The 18,309-nt window shown below is 41.8% G+C and overlaps 2 protein-coding genes across 6 annotated transcripts in view; one reads left to right on the top strand and one right to left on the bottom strand.

Annotated features, from left to right (window-relative positions):
* Positions 1-5,898, bottom strand: part of MTRR (5-methyltetrahydrofolate-homocysteine methyltransferase reductase) — a 221,547-nt gene extending 215,649 nt beyond the window's left edge. The window contains exon 1 of one of the 4 annotated variants that reach the window (XM_033929722.1): positions 5,724-5,898. The gene's annotated coding sequence lies outside the window, so the exon portion shown is untranslated. Of the gene's footprint in view, positions 1-4,784; positions 5,033-5,723 lie in introns of those variants that run through there. The other 3 variants (XM_033929724.1, XM_033929721.1, XM_033929723.1) reach the window with 3 other exon arrangements.
* FASTKD3 (FAST kinase domains 3) overlaps positions 5,284-18,309 on the top strand; it is an 81,448-nt gene continuing 68,422 nt past the window's right edge. The window contains exons 1-2 of one of the 2 annotated variants that reach the window (XM_033929726.1): positions 5,284-5,422; positions 9,134-10,595. In XM_033929726.1, coding sequence (XP_033785617.1) covers positions 9,191-10,595 — 1,405 coding nt within the window. In that variant the 5' untranslated portion in view covers positions 5,284-5,422; positions 9,134-9,190. Of the gene's footprint in view, positions 5,423-5,612; positions 5,634-9,133; positions 10,596-18,309 lie in introns of those variants that run through there. The other variant, XM_033929727.1, reaches the window with a different exon arrangement.

Here is an 18,309-nt window from a genome sequence, read left to right on the forward strand (position 1 = left end):
ATTGGGATGAGTCTTGTGGTGTTAGTTTGTCTTCAAGGATTTCTTGAATAGGATGGTTTTTATTTCTTTTCTGAATGATTTGTAGTCTGGAGTCGTTATCAGTAAATTGGCGAGTTGGTAGTCTAGTTTTGCTGCTTGTGTGGCTACATAACTTGTTATGTAAACCAAGTCGAGCTCCCTTTTCGGGAGCTGATATGGTCTATAAATTTAAGTTTTAGATTAGATTAGTTTAGTACCTGGCAGAAACCCAAATAGCAGCCAGAGGCATAGTGAGGGAAGTTGCATCTGGGGTGAAGGTGCTTGGTATTGCTGCTCATGACTGGCGAAGATTTGAAGACGTAAGGGTGTGGGGGTAAACAGTACAGCCTTACCTCTTCAAATCTTCACCAGCCATTAGCAGAATCTCTTATCTGCTGATGGTGATGGCCTCATCCTTCCCTCTGACATCACTTTCTGGGCCCCATGATAGGATTATCAAACGTCCAGATTTACCTGGTGTCTGGATGGCTTTTCAAAACCCAGCACTTTGGTCGGGTTTTGAAAAGCTTCCTCTTCAGATCGCATCAGGAGGGTGCTCCCACCTGACTGAGGGGGGCAGGGATAGGTGGAACTGGGCGGGCCTGGGGGTGGGTATAAGGATCTAGATTTTACGCAAGTAACCCTACTCATGAAGATTTGAAGAGGTACTGAGAGAGGAGAGAAGGCAGTGCCCATGGTGGGCCACGTCCACCCATTACTTTGCCAAAAATAGTAGTAATCAGTGTTGCCAGTTTGGCGGTTTTCCCGCCCACTTGGGAGACTATTTAACTAATAATAATAATAACTTTATTTTTTCTATACCGCCACAATCTTGCGACTTCTAGGCGGTTTACAGTGAAGAGAACTGGACAATCAGCGAATTACAGAGTACAAATAGGGAAGATGTCACTGAATAGTCAGTGATTACAGAGTACAATTAGTGAGAAACATTAATCTACTCTCACTAGATTAAATGTGATTATTAAATTATAATACTTATGATACTTGTTTATCTAAGCTTTGCCAGATAAATATACAAATGCTTAATGTCAAAAGAACTGGCACATATCTTTTAGCCGTTCATTCAATTTAAAGTTTTTAGTATTGACCGCCGGCTCGACGGGATCCGTTTCGTAAAGCCCTCAGCAAGAAATAAAAGGCTTTGGCAGGTGGCAGGTTTTCAGGGGACTTTTTGTCAAATGGGCTATTTTGGGCGGGACGATGACGGACCTCCTTATTGTTGATTTTTTTTTTTTTCATTGGTTTAGTTGCCAATCACAAACGACCTTAGGAGCTCTGAGGTTGTTTGTGATTGGTCCATTGTGCCCCAGCTGAGCCAATGAAATTCCAGCGCCATGGTTGCTGATTGATTGGGAGGCGTCATGTGCAGGGCAGGCTTAGAGCGGGACTCAGCAGAGAAGCAGCGAGCAGGATTGTGAAGGCAGCTGGAATCCAGGTATACTCCTGTACACTGCACTGCACCCCTTCCCCTGACACAGTGAGAATCCTTTCACATATGCCTCCATCCCAGTCTCTAACTACTGTACAACTCTACCACAAACTTCTCCATGCCATGGAGCTTGCTTTTCATACTTGCTCTACTGTTTTTCCAGCACTGCCTAGTGCCTACCGCATTATAACAGAAGCTTCTTCTTAATTCAGGAGATTCTAGGACAGTGTCAAATTTGGTAAGCCTGCTTCTTCGAGTAGCCCTCATATCTCCATTCGTTAATCTAATGAAACACTGGTTACACTACAAGGAGGACGGTGTCAAATACTTGATGCACTTGGCTGTTGGTCGAAACAAAATGGCGGCGGCATGGTAGCAGTGAGTGTGGTCTGCTCCGCATAACCTTGCAATTTTATCTGCAATATTTTCTATTCTTTGGAGTATCTGCAATGCCTCACACAAAAAGCAAGGGCTTTCTCCAGGTGGACCCTCCTTCACCCCGACAAACTTCGCTGGACAGATTCCTCACTAGCTCGCTGGCAAGTATTGAGGGTGGAATCCCAGCAGTTACTCTGACGGAGGGAGCCAGCAGAGTCTTGGGACTTGAGACCTCACTATCCCCTCCAGCAGCCTGGTTGCCACCGAATCCAGCATCAGAGAACATGGTGTGCGCAAGTGCCAACGACCAGAAGAGTCAGACGCCCTCGCGAAGAGGGGAGCCCCACGCTCTTGAGCATGCCAAGTTTCCAGCATTGCAAGCGACGGAAGAAAACCGCGCTTCAAAGGTGACATTAAAAAGTGTATGGAGTGTCCTTCATAAGCTCAAAGTAGTGACTACAAAGACAGCAGGTGATATTTTGGCTATACGCTCTAAAATTAATACATTGTAAACCTAAGTATAAAATATACAAGTTGAAACCAAAGCTAAATTTGACCAAATGAATGTGGAAATTGCTTCCCTAAAGAAACTCTTAGGTACCTTTGTAAAAGAGAGTGTTTCTTCAAAGAAAAATTGAATACCTAGAGAATTATAATAGAAGGCTTAACCTGAAAGTTTTGAATTTTTCTAAGTCTTCATGTTCAAAAAGTATCTAATAGAAAATTTAAAGTATACCTCTGAATCCATTCCTCCTATAAACAGAATTTACTATTTTCCAAGGAAGAAAACAGATTTACCAACAGAATCTAATCAGGTTGACAGTCCACAATTGCTTGATTTTAATAATATTACTGATATATTGGAAAGCTCTCAAGAAATTATTGAATACCAAAGGACATTATTAATATCATTTGTTTTTGAGTAGGACTTAAATGCTTTAATGAGAATGTTCTTTCGTTATTCACAAAGTCAATTTTTGGGTCAAAAAATCTGGAGCTTCCCAGATGTCACTAACCCCCTCTTCTATGAAACTGCACTAGCAGTTTGTAACGCAGAGAGCTGAGCTGAATGGCCTGCGCTGCTCTCGACGCTCATAGGAACTCTCTGAGCTTTAAAACCTGAAAATCTGATGATCTATACATATAGTAATACAATAAATGATGGTAAAATTCAGCATGGGCCATCTAGTCTGCCTAGTAAGTTCTGTAGAGTTGAACCTGCCAATCCATGTAAGTTATCCTCTCACTGTGCAGATACCTCTTTTCCCCCACCCCATGAGCTCCTCTTTTTTGGTATGTGTGTAGGGGGGGGGGGAGAGTTATATTTTGCTTTGATTGGAAGTATACTATACTTTATTCTTTTCCCAAATGGAGGATGCTGTGTATATACTCCATTTCTTTTTGAATTGCATAAAAACAAAAGAATAGCCATGTTTTGTATTTAAGTTTTGGTCTTTTGTACACCATTATAGACTGTTTGGGATATGTGCAGTGTATAAATAAACAGTTTGTATTTGTATGAGGTATTTGTTTGATAAATTAGAGGCATTTCCAGTGGCAATTGTTTGGGCTACATTTAAGCTACTTTTTGCCATGAGTTTGGCTGGAAATTTTTTTGCCATCTAGCACCCTGGTAGTAATGTTCTATGCTACTGATCCCAGGGCAAGCAGTGACAACCCTAATGTGACATAAGTCTCGTTTGTATATCGCCTGTCCGTTGTCCCCACGCATAGCTTCAGCATGCCGAAATGTCCTGTTTTCAGAAAGAGAATCCCGAAGCTGTGTGTGGGGACAACGGGACAGACGATCTAAAGGCAACGCTACTCCTTGCTTCGCTGATGCAGCAACAGATCAGGTGTGTGCAGCAGCGACTGCACAAGCCTTCCCCCCAACGTCAATTCTGACATCAGAGGGGAAGTTTTGGGCCGGAACTTCCTCTCCGATGCCAGAATTGACGTCGGGGGTAGGGCTTGTGCAGTCGCTGCTGTATGCACCTGGCCTGTTGCTGTGTCAGCGGTGGCTTGGATAAATCAGTGGAGGTGGCTTGGGGGGGGGGGGTGCGGGCAGGGAGGGAGAGAGAGAAAGAAAGAAAAGGGGGGCAGGGAGACAGAAAGGATCCACAGGGTCTGGTCTCTAGAACTGTGTAACAAAGGTGACTACAGCAATAATGGTTTTCTGTTCACCTTCATGCTGCAGCTATATGAAACAGAGGAAAACATGATGGTAGTGAGCAAGTGTTTGAGGTGGACAGTAGGAGGGTGCATGTTAGGAGTGTCAGGAAAGAAAGAAATGGCAGGGAGAGAGAAAGAAATACAGAAAGAATGAGAAAGAAAGAAAGAAAGAAAGAAAGAAAGAAAGGATGCCCCAGAGACTCATGAAATCACCAGACAACAAAGGTAGGAAAAATGATTTTATTTTCAATTTAGTGATCAAAATGTGCCAGTTTTGAGAATTTGTATCAGCTGTCTACATTTTGCACTATATTTAACGGGATCTGGGGGTGTCCTGTCCCGTTTTGAGGAAAAAAATAAATGGTCACGTTAGACTTCCCCATGTCTGTCTCAATGTCTCAATAAGTGACTATGGACTTTTCCTCCAGGAATATGTCCATGCCTTTTTTTTTTTTTTTAATCCATCTGGATTAGTCTGTCCTTTTCTCTCCAAGGATTTTTTTCTCTGTATTCAGTCTACTTTCTCCTTCCATCCCTTCACATCGCACACCCTTATCTGGCACTGCCTCAAAGAAGTCACAAACATTTTTTTAGTTTAAATTTTGGAGACGAAACACAATCAATGTAAACAAAAATATTATTATTATTATTATTATAGGAAGTGCGAGCGTTTACTTTTGGGAAGAACTCTCTCTCTCTCTTTAAAAGATCTGCCAGTGACGTAAATAGAAATCATAACAAGGCACTAGGGCCAAGTTCTACGTACCCGACGCTTATTATTCCAGAGGGAGGTGGGGAGAAAGTCCTGTCAAAAGCAATGTCAAAGATAGTAGGGGGGAAAATAATAATAAATTCGAGCCACTCCGGCCGGAATACAATCAATTTGATGCCTGGTGTCACATCATTAGTGCTCTGGAGCGAAACACTAAGCCAATAGCGCTGCTGAAAAAAGTGTTCCCCGTACTGGTTCCGCGGCAAAATGCCAAAATTGCACTATATTTTGCAACACAATTTCCACGCCGCTAGATCGCAATTCTTCCTTCTTCTTTAACAACTGCGCGTGCATTACTACCCTGTAGAATGGCTACTAAAGAGTTTGCAGTTGGATATATTCTGTGTTCATTTGCTCTTAGTCCTTATTAAAGGACAAAGCTCGCTATGGAACTAGTGTAATTTTTTGCAGACTTTCTACCACCCTGCCGCAGAGCCAGTAACATTTACATTCACCACGAGGGACACTGTTTTTAGCAGCACTACTTGGTCGATGTTTCATTCCGGAGCGCTAATGGTGTAACACTAGGCATCACATTGTCTTTCAGCCGAGGTGGTTCGATTATTCCCCCTCCCATTACCTAGCATTGCTTCTAATAGGACTTTATCCTCCTCTGGAATAATAAGCGTCAGGTACGTAGAACTTGGAGATAGTGTCCTGTTATGATATCTCTTTAGGTTACTGACAGACCTTTTAAAAAGAGTACTCTTTCCCAAAAGTAAGATGGGGAAAAGGAAAACCAAACGTTCGCACTTACTAAAACAGTTTTTGTTGTTTACATGCATTTTAGGATTGGATTGATTACAGCTAATATGTACCGCCTTTACAACAAATTAGTAACAGGCAAGTTACACATAATTAGCAATAAGGACTTGATCTAAAAAAAAATCAAACCCTTAAAAAAGACTGTCAAAAGAAAGATTAGGTTCTTACATCGATAATCTTTTTTGTAGGTGTGTCTAGAGGTCCTGGAACTGGAGGAACTTGTATCTGAACCTGCAAGTTGCTTGCAGAAAACTGTCAATTCATCTTCACCTCCTTCACAGGGAGCAGCTCCTGCCTGTAGTTTGTACAAAAGCAATCAAGCAGCACTGAAATGAAAGACATAACTGGAAAGAGGGAAATGGGGAGGAATCCCCAACCGTATAATTCTGTTCTGCGCTGTAATAAACGTTATAACATTCAAACAGCTGCTATAAAACCAGATACAAAAACGTGTGTAACTAGCAGAAAGTTTATATAGAGCTCGTAGCTACTTGCAAGACCTGCCATCTAGCAGAGACACTGTCTGGAGCATTCTCTTTCTTTTTTCTTAGTTTTCCTGAAAGGCAGAGAGAGACTTCTCCAGCACTTGACTGATTCCAAGGCAGGCAACATTTTAGTTTTTTAGTTTATTAAAAATTTTGATTAAACGCAAATCCTAAAATTGTTGTACAAATAAATAAATAAATAAAACTTTTTTTTTTTTTTTTAAAGGGCAACAAAGCTCACATAAAGAGCAGCGATTCAGGAGCACTAGACACATTTACAAGAAAAAAGATTATCGAGATGAGGACCTAATTTTTCTTTCTAGTACAATGTGTGTAATGGTCCTGAACCGTAGGGTCGTACCAAAGCAGTACTCAGAATTTAGGGCAGATCCACTGAGTCTGCCTTCAGGACAGAGGACCTAAACGTGGTGTCTTTCCTAGCTGCTATGTCCACCAGTAGGATCTGGTAAAGGTATGGAGGGTAGACCAGGTGAGACAACCCTAGTGTCTGATGAGGTAGCAATTCCTCTGGTGGAGTGAGCTTTCAATGTGATCAGTGGCTGCTTACCACAGCCCACATACACAAAGGAAATGGCCATCTTGATCCATCTGGAAATCAAGGCTTTATGCTGGCCTCCCTTTCTTTGCATGACTGGTCAGAACAGAGAGATGATACAAAACATTTAATTTATTTAAAAATTTATATACCTTATATTACCTATATGGTTTACATAATAGGCATAAAATATTAACAAACATACATAGCTCAATTATTGCAAAACAACATCGCTTTAAATATGGTCGATAAGCACCAGAGGATTTTCAAATCCAGTTTGAATAAAAGATTCAGCTTAAAAAAGCACATCCAGTAAATGCAAAGCCCTGTCCTTTTTCTTCGACCCATAGGAGAGAAAGTAGGCATACGGACTTAAATTGTAAATTGTATTATTTCTAGACTGCCTTTAATAAAACAGTAATAATACATACAAAAATACTCATAAAACAGAATCTACTGTTACATTGAAACCCAACATTACTTAGCACCATATTTCATATTGCAAAAAAGATGTTTTTTTTAACATGTGTTTAGTTCCATGCAAGTTTGTCAGATGTTTTAAATACACAGGCAGCTTATTCTACTCTTGACAATCCTACACATGAGAACAAACTTTTCTGAGAGGGAACAACCAAGCCTGCCTGTGTAGAAGATATCAAATCTCTTGTAGGTACATAAGGTATCAGACAGTCCTGCAAATACTTTGATGTCATGTGGTTAAGACTTAAATGGACCATTAATAATAATTTATACTTAGCCCGGAGCTCCATTGTTAATCTGATTAATGTGGAAGGCCGAGACAACCTTCAGTAAGAAGGATGGAACCATGCATAAGGAGAGCCCTGCTTCCATAATCTTGAGGAATGGCTCCCTGTAGAAAAGAGCTTACAGCTTAGAAATTCTTCTTGCTGATGTAATCGCCACCAAGAATATCATCTTGATGGTAAGATCCAGGAGGGAAGCGTTCCGCAAGGGCTCATACGGAGATCTGATGAGACCCTACAGTGTTAAGATTCCAGCAAGGTAAAGGAGAGTGAACCAGAGGGCATAACCAAAGAGCCCCTTTAATGAACCAAGTGACATCTGGGTGAGAAATCAGGGAGCCTCTATCCCTCCACACTTGAAAACAGGAAAGGCCTGCTATCTGCACTTTCAGTGAACTGACAGGCCCTTCTGAAGTCCCTTCTGCAAAAAGTCCAAAACTGAAGCACAAAAGGGCTCTAACTTTTCCATAGCGCACCAGCACTGAAAAGACTTCTAGGCCTTGTCTTTGCATAGGCTGCTACAGTGAATGGCTGCTTAGCTTTGAGCAAAGTGGTGTCCACCATGTCTGAATATCCCTTGCTCATCAGGACCGCCCGCTCAAGAGCCATCCATAAGCCCAAAGTGTTCTGGATTCTCGATAGAATACCGCTGTAAAGATTATATTCAATGCAAAGAAATCCAACCATGTTACCCCCCTTTTGCAAGAAGCCCACTGATTGCCAGTGGAACACAGAATCAATTACAAAATTCTTCTAACATTTAAGACCAGACAAAACAATTAACCTGAATTTATTAATAATCTTCTTACCCCTTATAATCCTTCTAAGACCCTAAGATCGACAGCTAATAACCTTTTCTTTATTCCGTCACTGAAGTCTATCTTCTCTGTCACTGCCCCCTCTCTTTGGAATAGTATCCCAAATTACTTACGTGAAGAATCAATTCTTAGTAATTTTAAAACGAAGCTATAGACATTTCTCTTTCTTGATGCCTGGGAGACCTAACTGTCCTTTTAAGGGCAATTGAGTTCATCGTTATTGGGTTCACAGGCCTTTCCTGGGTATCAATTATAGAAAGGCTAAGGGAAAGAAGAATGAAAGTAATCAGAAATGAGAATCAGATGAAAACATGACTTTTACTCATTCCATACCAAGGGTTGATTAGTATCATATAGCCATTTTTCCTCAAGTATATTTTGAGTTCTTAAGGCTGTCTGTGTTAGAGGCCCTGGATCATTTTTGAAGACCATCTCTAAACTGTCTCTGATTTCAGTGTACTTGCCTGGGTTTTGCTTATCAAGTTCTTATTTGCCTGTGGATACTGAATATTGTTATGATTGATTTTATTATGAAACATGTAGAAATAAAGCCTAAAACCAAGTTGTAGAGGATGCCTTTTTATTGGACTAAAGATATCTGTGACAAGCTTGAGTTAAGCTGCCTGACCCAATGGAAGGAGGACAATTGTAAGCTAGTCACAGATGTCTTAAGTTAGTCCAGTAAAAAAGTGCTATCTACAACTTGTCTCTGCAGATGCAAGTTGACTATCATGATGTCCACTATACATTTGCTCATCGATTTGGTTCTTCCGCAGTCACTAGTACCCAAATATATCATAGAATTACAAGAAATAAGGGGTAATAATTGTTTGTCCTATGATAGATCATAATGAAAATATCATCCAGTATTGCGTTTATCACCTCGTAAATGAGAAATCTTTTTACTTTTGGAGTTTTACTTAATTTTAAAAATGCATTTTTTTTTTTACCCTAGGTGACACCAGCACACAGACTTGGCTTTGAACTGGCAAGGTCTTCAGTAACATGCCGCATGTTACAAATCTGCAGATACAAAATAATGCTGAGAAAGACTCTGAGCTATGCCACTACACACCGCAAAGCTCTGAACTCCCAGTCCTGTGCTATATTGGCCATGCAGGTCAAACACACAAGTGAGAAGCTCCTACCCCTTCATTGTAGATGTTGCCACTCAACAATCTGGAACCAGCCCTATCTCTTTCCAGGGGAGACGGTGAGGCACCATGGAGATGCTGGCAGTGGTTTTGTCATGAAGAAGAAACTTATAGATGAGAAGCAATTCTGTGAACAGCTGAGTCACCTTGGTTCTTCCAAGGATGTTTTTAAACTTGTGGGTTCTTTGAAAGTAGTGTCTGATTCGTTAGTTTCATTAGCACTGCAGAGAGTCTCCGAGATTGAAGTACAGGAGGATGGTGGCGTGACTAAACCCCTAGATGTCTTTGAAAATGATGTCTTCAAAGCTCTGTGCTTTCAGTTTGAGCAGGATTCTCAGAAGGTATCTACTACTGGTCTGGTGCGTGCCTTACGGGCTCTAGTGGAACTGCGTGTGGATCCCTGGAGCATGCTAATGGTCCATTTGGTGTCTGAAAGTCAAAACCGATTAGATAAAGGGCACATGAACATCCCAGACTTGTGCATGCTTGGACAAAGTATGCTGGACCTGGAGGGCCCAGATTGTGCAATGCTGCTTCAGATTATGGAACAAGTGCAGGAAAAGAAACTTGAAGATTGGACACCTGAAGAAATAACAATGGTATATAAGTTGCTGCAGTTGGGTGTCGGAGAAGGAGGGCGGTACCAAGGCTTGCTAAACCAACTGAATAATTTCACAGTCTCCATAGCATCTAATCTGAGCCCTAAACCACTTAGCACAGTACTGCATGCTCTAGTTGTCCTTAACCAAACTCAGGCCATCCCTCTGGTAACTGATTTGAGTAAATATTCAGTGAGACACATCTCTCACTTCACAGACAACGAACTGGAGAGTGTGCTTGGTGCTCTCATCCACTTTGGACACAGTGATAGACACTTCACTGAAGCCCTGGAGAGGCATGTCTCCAAAGCATCCTTCACCATGCACCCTGAGGCGGTCAGCAAGGCGATTCAGTACTGTAGCCACAGACTAATCCTGTCTCGGCCCATCTTTGATGCTGTAGCAGAAAGCTTTGTCTACAATGCCAACAAGTTTACCACCAGCCAGGTAGCTCGCCAGATCATGCCCTTTGGGAAGCTGAATTACCTGCCACCCAATGCCACCACTTTGTTTAGGAAGCTGGAAAGCATACTGAGCAGTCGTTTCTCACAGTTTCAGCCTCGCACCCTCCTAAACCTGCTTCATTCCTGCACCCTTATCCAGCGATTTCCTGTGAACTTCCTGGCCAAAATCTTTAGCCCTTACTTTCTGCAACAGTTGCAAGGTAAGAAGTTTCTCCATGAGACAGTGTGGAGATGTGATGAGAACTGGTGTTTGGAAGTCAGCCTTTATTCTTAAATTTGTATCCCAGTGCACTTGCTCTTTGTAGTCCTGCAGCTACTATGTGGAAGTCAAAGAAAAATAATTGGTCAAAAAGAAGGGAGCCCTCCACCTAGCAAATCATCAGTCCCTGCACATTCTTTCCCAGAAAAACAGGTGCAGTTTGCTGATACTTTTGTATTGGCAGTGTTTGCCAGCCTGAATTTTCTATAGAAAATTCAGTAGGGAGTTTCACTTTTGAAAATTATCTGTAGATGTTTAAAAATTGACCTAAATTGTCTATTGGTACAGCTGGCAAATTACTGTTTTAGAATGGAGATTGCAGGCCAGTGCTGGATTTCTGGCACCCCCATCATGGGACCTGCATCACTGATTTCAAAGAATAAAATTAGGGACTTCAAATATCACAGTGCATTTGAGATTTTAAGTTCAGAACTAGGACTAGACAAATAATATTCCTCCTGGAATTATGTAACTCTGCAGTTCTGGGAAAGTTTTGGGATCAGTGCTTCTCCTTGCTATGAACAGCTGATGACCTTCTATACTACCATGATTACTGATGTCCAACTAGCAGAGTGCCTGGGAGAGAAGGCAATGACTGTGAGTCAGAGCTTAAGTGTAGTCTGAATGTCCAGAAAATCAGTTCCCCAGTCGGGACTGGAAAATGCATAGTGTGTGTTTACAAGGAAATTCTGAAAAACAGCTCACTAGATATCTTTTCATGTGTGCTTTGGTTGTCTTTGCAATATCTAAGTAAATTCTAACCTATAAGCCAAGGAAATTTCAGCATACAACTACAGTCTTGTTCTAGTCTCAAAAGTTACTAGCAGAGGCCCCCTTTTACAAAGCTGCGGTAGAGGTTTCTACCACAGGCTGGTGAAGTAAATGCTCCAACACTCATAAGAACATAAGAATTGCCGCTGCTGGGTCAGACCAGTGGTCCATCGTGTCCAGCAGTCCGCTCACGCGGCGGCCCTGCCCTAACTGAGACAGCCCTACCTGCGTAATTTCCGGTTCAGCAGGAACTTGTCTAACTTTGTCTTGAATCCCTGGAGGGTGTTCTCCCCTATGACAGACTCCAGAAGAACGTTCCAGTTTCTACCACTCTCTGGGAGAAGAAGAACTTCCTTATGTTCATACGGAATCTATCCCCTTTCAATTTTACAGAGTGCCCTCTCGTTTTCCCTACCTTGGAGAGGGTGAACAACCTGTCCTTATCTACCAACCTGTCCTTATCTACCCTTCAGTACCTTGAATGTTTCGATCATGTCCCTATTAATCTCCTCTGTTCGAGGGAGAAGAGGCCTAGTTTCTCTAATCTTTCGCTGTACGGCAACTCCTCCAGCCTTTTAACCATCTTAATCACTCTTCTCTGGACCCTTTTGAGTAGTACCGCATCCTTCTTTATGTACAGTGACCAGTGCTGGACGCAGTACTCCAGGTGAGGGCGCACCTTAGCCTGTACAACGGCATGATAACCTTCTCTGATCTGTTCGTGATCCCCTTCTTTATCATTCCTAGCATTCTATTTGCCCTTTTCACCGCCGCCGCACATTGCATGGACAGCTTCATCGACTTGTCGATCAGAACTCCCAAGTCTCTTTCCTGGGAGGTCTCTTGAAGAGTCGGCTATTACGGCCTCCACTGACAGACCACTCGACTCTCTTTATGCTGGTTCAAATAATATGAATTTTAATAATCAAATAGCAATAGCTTATAGGAACAAATCACAAAGCATGCAGAGTAATAGAGCATACACCAGACTGGCCAGACTGATGGAGAACTTCCGAAGAGTTTTGAAACTATGGTCCATGGAGCTTTCTTTTATATGATTCTGACAGCTCTGGCCCACCCTGGTGCAGGTTTCATTTCATATTTTCATTGGTTAATCATATTTATTATCTCATTTATTAATCTATTGATTGGCTAGCATAATGAGTGATACTGTGTGCCATGCCCTTCCTTATCTAATTCTATCCTACTTCCCAGTAAATGTCCTGTTAATATATCAAGATCCTCTTTCAAGCACCTGGGCCTAACGGCTTTTCAGCTCTGTGGTTAGCTCTCTTACATTCTTACATCTCTTGTTTCTTGCGCAGCATCCGTCAGTATCGTGGTGAGTCTTTCCCATCATCATCCTTTTTCTTGTGAAACTTCTATCAGTTGGACCTGCTAACATAGAGCCAAGATCCCTTTTTCACTAGAATTGTTTTTCTTTCCAGCTGTGCCTTCTGTTTGACCTTGCTCTCAAGAAAGCAGAAGTGTCTTTCAGAGCTGACAGTTTTTAGTCAGAGTGTCCATTTTGCTCTTTCAGCAACCATTTTAAGTCTTAGCTATATTTGCCTGTTTCTCCTATATTGGGGAATTCTCAGGGGTCTTTACCTGGGCTTTTCCTACACAGGACTTCTCTTCCTTTCCTCACTCTCCAAGTACCGCCCCGGACATCCTGTATTCGTGCATGAGATTTTTGTTACCTACATGCATCACTTATCCGCGTTGAACCTCATCTGCCATTTTGATGCCCATTCCTCAAGCCTGATTATGTCACGTTGTAGATCATCGCAATCCCCCTGTGTCTTCACTACTCTGAATAATTTTGTATCGTCCGCAAATTTAATCACCTCTATGAGTGTTAGAGCATTTATCTCACTGGCCCATGGAAGAAACCTCTACCGCAGCTTTGTAAAAGCCAGTGTGAATGTTTTTTCTAGGTAGCAAATTTAATCATCATTTGTTTAATCTTTTTCTTTTTTTAAATAATTTTTCAATTACAATTCTTACAGAATAGCAAACAGGAATTGGATTATATGCGTAAACGATAAACCCAATAATCAAATATTATTCCTCTAGTCCACATTACGAGAGGACATCTCTTTATTTAACTTAAGAAATAATATATGAAGGAAATAATAGGAGCTCTTAATAATACACTTAGGGCTCCTTTTACGGAGGCACGTTAGGGCCTTAACATGCGGAATAGCGCACGCTAAAATGCCCCGCCCTCTAGCCACTACCGCCTCCTCTTGAGCAGGCGCTAGTTTGCAGCTAGCGTGTGCTAAAAACGCTAGCGCACCTTCGTAAAAGGAGCCCTTAATCAACAATAGAAATAAACCTAAGGCTCCATTATGGTCTGGTGATAATTATTACACTCCTCAAAAAAAAAAAGTCAGATAGAAATTAACTCTGCTGTTGCTCAAGGAAACTTAAAAATTGTTCTAACTTCATAACATCCCAATGTTTAATGTTTTTCCAAGTAAATAAAGATCAGATCATGTTAGGTATCAAGATATACTCTGGCCTTAATTAATGTAGAGAAAAAAAATTTTCTTGTCTTTCGTTCCTATCCAAATTGTATTTCTAACCCTATTTCCTTTTGTCTCCCGTCTGTCTGCCTCATTTATCCCTTTTTAATATGCCAATTATTAGTTGATCTTTCTTTGTAATTTGTTTTCTTTTTGTAAGTATTAATGGCATTGTTAATGGCATTTTTATTATGTTCATGCTCTTTTTTATATATATTGTAAACTCGCTTAGAAATTAGATAAGCGATTAAATCAAATTTTAATAAAACCTTGAAACCTATATAAACTAAAATAGACAATTGCCACACTCATTCAATATTTAAACTAAGAAAATGATTATTTCAATCCATTTGCTTCTTTTTCCTTCTTAATCATTTATAGTCCTCTTTGAACAACAATTAATGCACACTTTTATAGTGACCTCAGCGGCTACACTCAAGCATCATATTTCATGTAAAGCTTGAGTTAAACAGTAGCCAGCCTCCTCATCGGCCACAATGTTTAAATATTCATTATTCGTTTTATATTATAAAGTTTTAAGCCTAAATAAACTTATCTTAATAATATAGTAATTGGGGCTTCTACGTGAATTTAGCGTTTTGCCAAGGAGCATCCTCTATAATAGTAAAACACATTATAAATATGTCATATAATTTCTTTTTAAACAATACCATTACTATATTAAAAGCTGCTTGAACTACTAATTTAGATAGTAAAACTTCTCACCATTTAAGCCATCACACCACTATCTCCGTGCTGGTCTAAATATGGCGGCAGCGTCTTTCTTCTCACTTTTACAACATATGCACTGAAAAATCAATAAGTCATTGAGCCGCTACCGCTACACAAGCACACCCACATTCATACTAATGTCATCCATTCGAGTTTGGCATTCAACCCACATGGGCTAACAGAGTTCAATTCATAAATCAATTTTTGTTCTCTGTAATTAAGAAATCTATTCAGATCACCTCACTCCCACCCAACCTTGATTTCATCTATAACCCGCCATCTTAGCTCAATTACTGTATGCTGTTTCTCTAGCCAATGGGCTACAATTGGAGCCTGCTCATTTTTAATTACAATCCTAGATTTATGCTCTATTCTCAAAACTGTAACACTTCCCCCCTCTTAGGCCTCTCACCTTCCCCCTTTACACCTAACTCTTTAATCTCTCCACTGTAGTTCCTCTCTCATCTTTCTTCCTGTAAACCGTGCCGAGCTCCGCATTCGTGGAGATGGTGCGGTATATAAACCCAAGGTTTAGTTTAGTTTAGTTTAGGTCGACTGCATCTTCCTACATATATTTTATCACATGGGCACATTAGAATATAAATCACATGACTGTTATTGCAGTCAGTGTAATCTCTTGAAAATATCCTACGGCCCGATCCAGGAACAGTCTATATAGGTCCCTGGATAGTCAGATCGCACCACTGACATCCACCACAACATCCATGCATACCAAACCTTTCACAAATCACTTCCAAGCTCTGATTTAATGTTTCGAAGGAGGTCCCCCAGATTTTTAGATTGTTTATAAGCAAATATGGGGGTTTCTCTTAATCTTTGGTGAAGTTGGACCACATACCAATGTCTCTTTATTATCTGTCTAAATTCTCTATAAAAGTGCCTATGAATTGTTGTTCAAAGAGGACTATAAATGATTAAGAAGGAAAAAGAAGCAAATGGATTGAAATACAGTCAAACCTCGGTTTGCGAGTAACCCGGTTTGTGAGTGTTTTGCAAGACGAGCAAAACACTCAGCAAACTTTTGACTCACAAACCGAGTGTTGACTCCCCCCCGATAATCGGCATCGCTCCCCCCCACTCGCAAAGGCCCCCTCTTTCCAACCGGCACCCCCCCCCCCCCCCCGCCAGAACAACTTAAACTTACCCCCTCTCCCCCCCCCCCCTGTCTAACGCAGGCACAGATCGTGTGCCTAGAAGATCATCCAGCTTCTGCCTGCCTGCCTTGAGCATGCGCAGATGCATGCTCAAGGCAGGCAGCCGGAAGTCGGAAGATCTTCTAGGCACAAGATCTGTGCCTGCGCTAGACAGGGGGAGGGTAAGTTGTTCGGGCGGGAGGGCCGGTTCGCGCGGGGGGGGTGCCGGTTGGAGCGAGGGAGTCTTTGCGAGCAGGGGGAGCAATGCCGGTTATCGGGGGGGTTGGGGGGGAAACGTATCAAAGCGAGTTTCCATTATTTTCTATGGGGAAACTCACTTTGATAAACGAGCATTTGGATTACGAGCATGCTCCTGGAACGGATTATGCTCATAATCCAAAGTACCACTGTAATCATTTTCTTAGTTTAATATTGAATGAGAGTGTGGCAATTGTCTATTTTAGGTTATAAATCAAATCATGAAATAGAGCTTAAATAGATATAGATATAGTACAAAAGAAGAAATAAAACTGACTAAGAGTAAAATCTGAAATAACGTACAGTAGGTAACTACAGATACTTGAAGACATAGGGATCTCAGGCAGGGTATACAACTGGTTCCAAGGATTTCTTAAATCAAGAACTTACAGAGTAAAATCAAACGATCTTAAATCAGAACCATGGTCTAACCCCTGTGGAGTTCCACAATGGTCACCACTGTCGCCTTCTAAGACAATGGCAGCTATCCAGGAGACCGCACTGGACCACTGCCATAAAAAAGGTACCGGGGTGCTTCGGGCAGCTTCGGACTTTGGGCAGCTGTGAGCTTTGGGCTGCGGGCTTCCCAGCACCAGACGGACCTATGTGTAGAGGAAGAAGAACCAAGAAGAAAAAAATTCTGAACCAAATTTTTTTTACTTGGTTTTCCTCATCTACAGGTAGGTGCTTCTTATGGTCCGTAAAATGCGATAGTTTAAGGAAGTGAAGAGCATTTGTGCATGAAAGACCAGGAAGTTTTCAAGTTTATTTAAAATTTGATATCTTGCCTTACCCATATTCAAAGCGATTTTACAAAATTAAAATAGCAAGTTTACAGCTTTAAAAAAACAAAAACGGGGAAAGAACTCAAAAGACATAAAAACGTAAGACAAAGACAGACAATAATATGGAGACTAATTGGAACAAGAGGAAATGGGGAAAGAACTACAATATTTGAATAGTAAAGAACAATTAAGAAACAAACAAAAAGGATGGGAGTGCAGGAGAAATGGCCTGACAGGCCAGATTAATGTCTTAAATCAGGGATCTCAAAGTCCCTCCTTGAGGGCCGCAATCCAGTCGGGTTTTCAGGATTTCCCCAGTGAATATGCACTGAAAGCAGTGCATGCACATCTCATGCATATTCATTGGGGAAATCCTGAAAACCCGACTGGATTATGGCCCTCAAGGAGGGACTTTGAGACCCCTGTCTTAAATCATCCTTTAAAGGACTTAGATGTGATCATATGTGATGATCTTAAGGTGGTCACACAGGTAGAAAAGGCGACGATGAAAACTAAGATGCTTGGGTGTATAGAAAGAGGAATGAACAGTAGAATAAAGGAGGTGGTGATGCCCCTGTATAAAAATCTGGCGAGACCTCATTTAGAATAATGTATACAGTTTTGGAGGCCGCACCTTCAAAAAGATAAACAGGATGGAGTCGGTCCAGAGGGTGGCTAGCAAAATGGTCAGTGGTCTTTGTGATAAAGTATATAGGGACAGACTTAAAGATCTCCATATGTATACTTTGGAAGAGAGGAGATTTGATAGAGATGTTTAAATACCTCCATGGCATACCATATATACTCTAATATAAGTAGATGCGAATATAAGTCGAGACCCCGCCTTTTGCCCCCCAAAAGGAGGAAAAATGGTTGATTCGAATATAAGTTGGGCAGCTTAATATTCAAGTGCCCTGCCCTGTCAGGCTCTGCACCCAGCTCCCTTTCTGCTAGACACTGCACTCAGCACCCTTCCCTCTCTCCCCTGTCAGGCATTGCACCCAGCCCCCTTCCTTCCTTCCGTCCCTCCCCTGTCAAATTGTGCACCCAGCACCCTTCCTTCTCTCTCTTCCTCCCTCCCTCCCCAGCACCCTTGCTTCCCTCCCTTCTTCCCCTGTCAGGCACTGCACCCAACTCCCTTCCTGTCAGGCACTGCACCCAGCTCTCTTCCTTCTTTCCCTCCCTTCCCTGTCAAGACTCTGCACTAAGCACCCTTCTTTCCCTCCCCTGTCAGATTCTGCATCCTCCCTCCCTCCCAGGCTCTGCACCCTGCTGCCCTCCCTGTCCTAGCCTCATACCTTTACTGCCGATCGCCGGTGGAGGTTCAACGGGCAGGAGCGAACTTTCCAAGTTCCTGCCCAGCTGTTAACTGGCTGCCATAAGTGTCTTTGGCCACTGAGGCGCGCGATTTGGCGCTGCTGCTCAGT

The sequence above is a fragment of the Geotrypetes seraphini genome, chromosome 2 (assembly GCF_902459505.1).
Source record: "Geotrypetes seraphini chromosome 2, aGeoSer1.1, whole genome shotgun sequence".
Taxonomy (NCBI): Eukaryota; Metazoa; Chordata; class Amphibia; order Gymnophiona; family Dermophiidae; genus Geotrypetes; species Geotrypetes seraphini.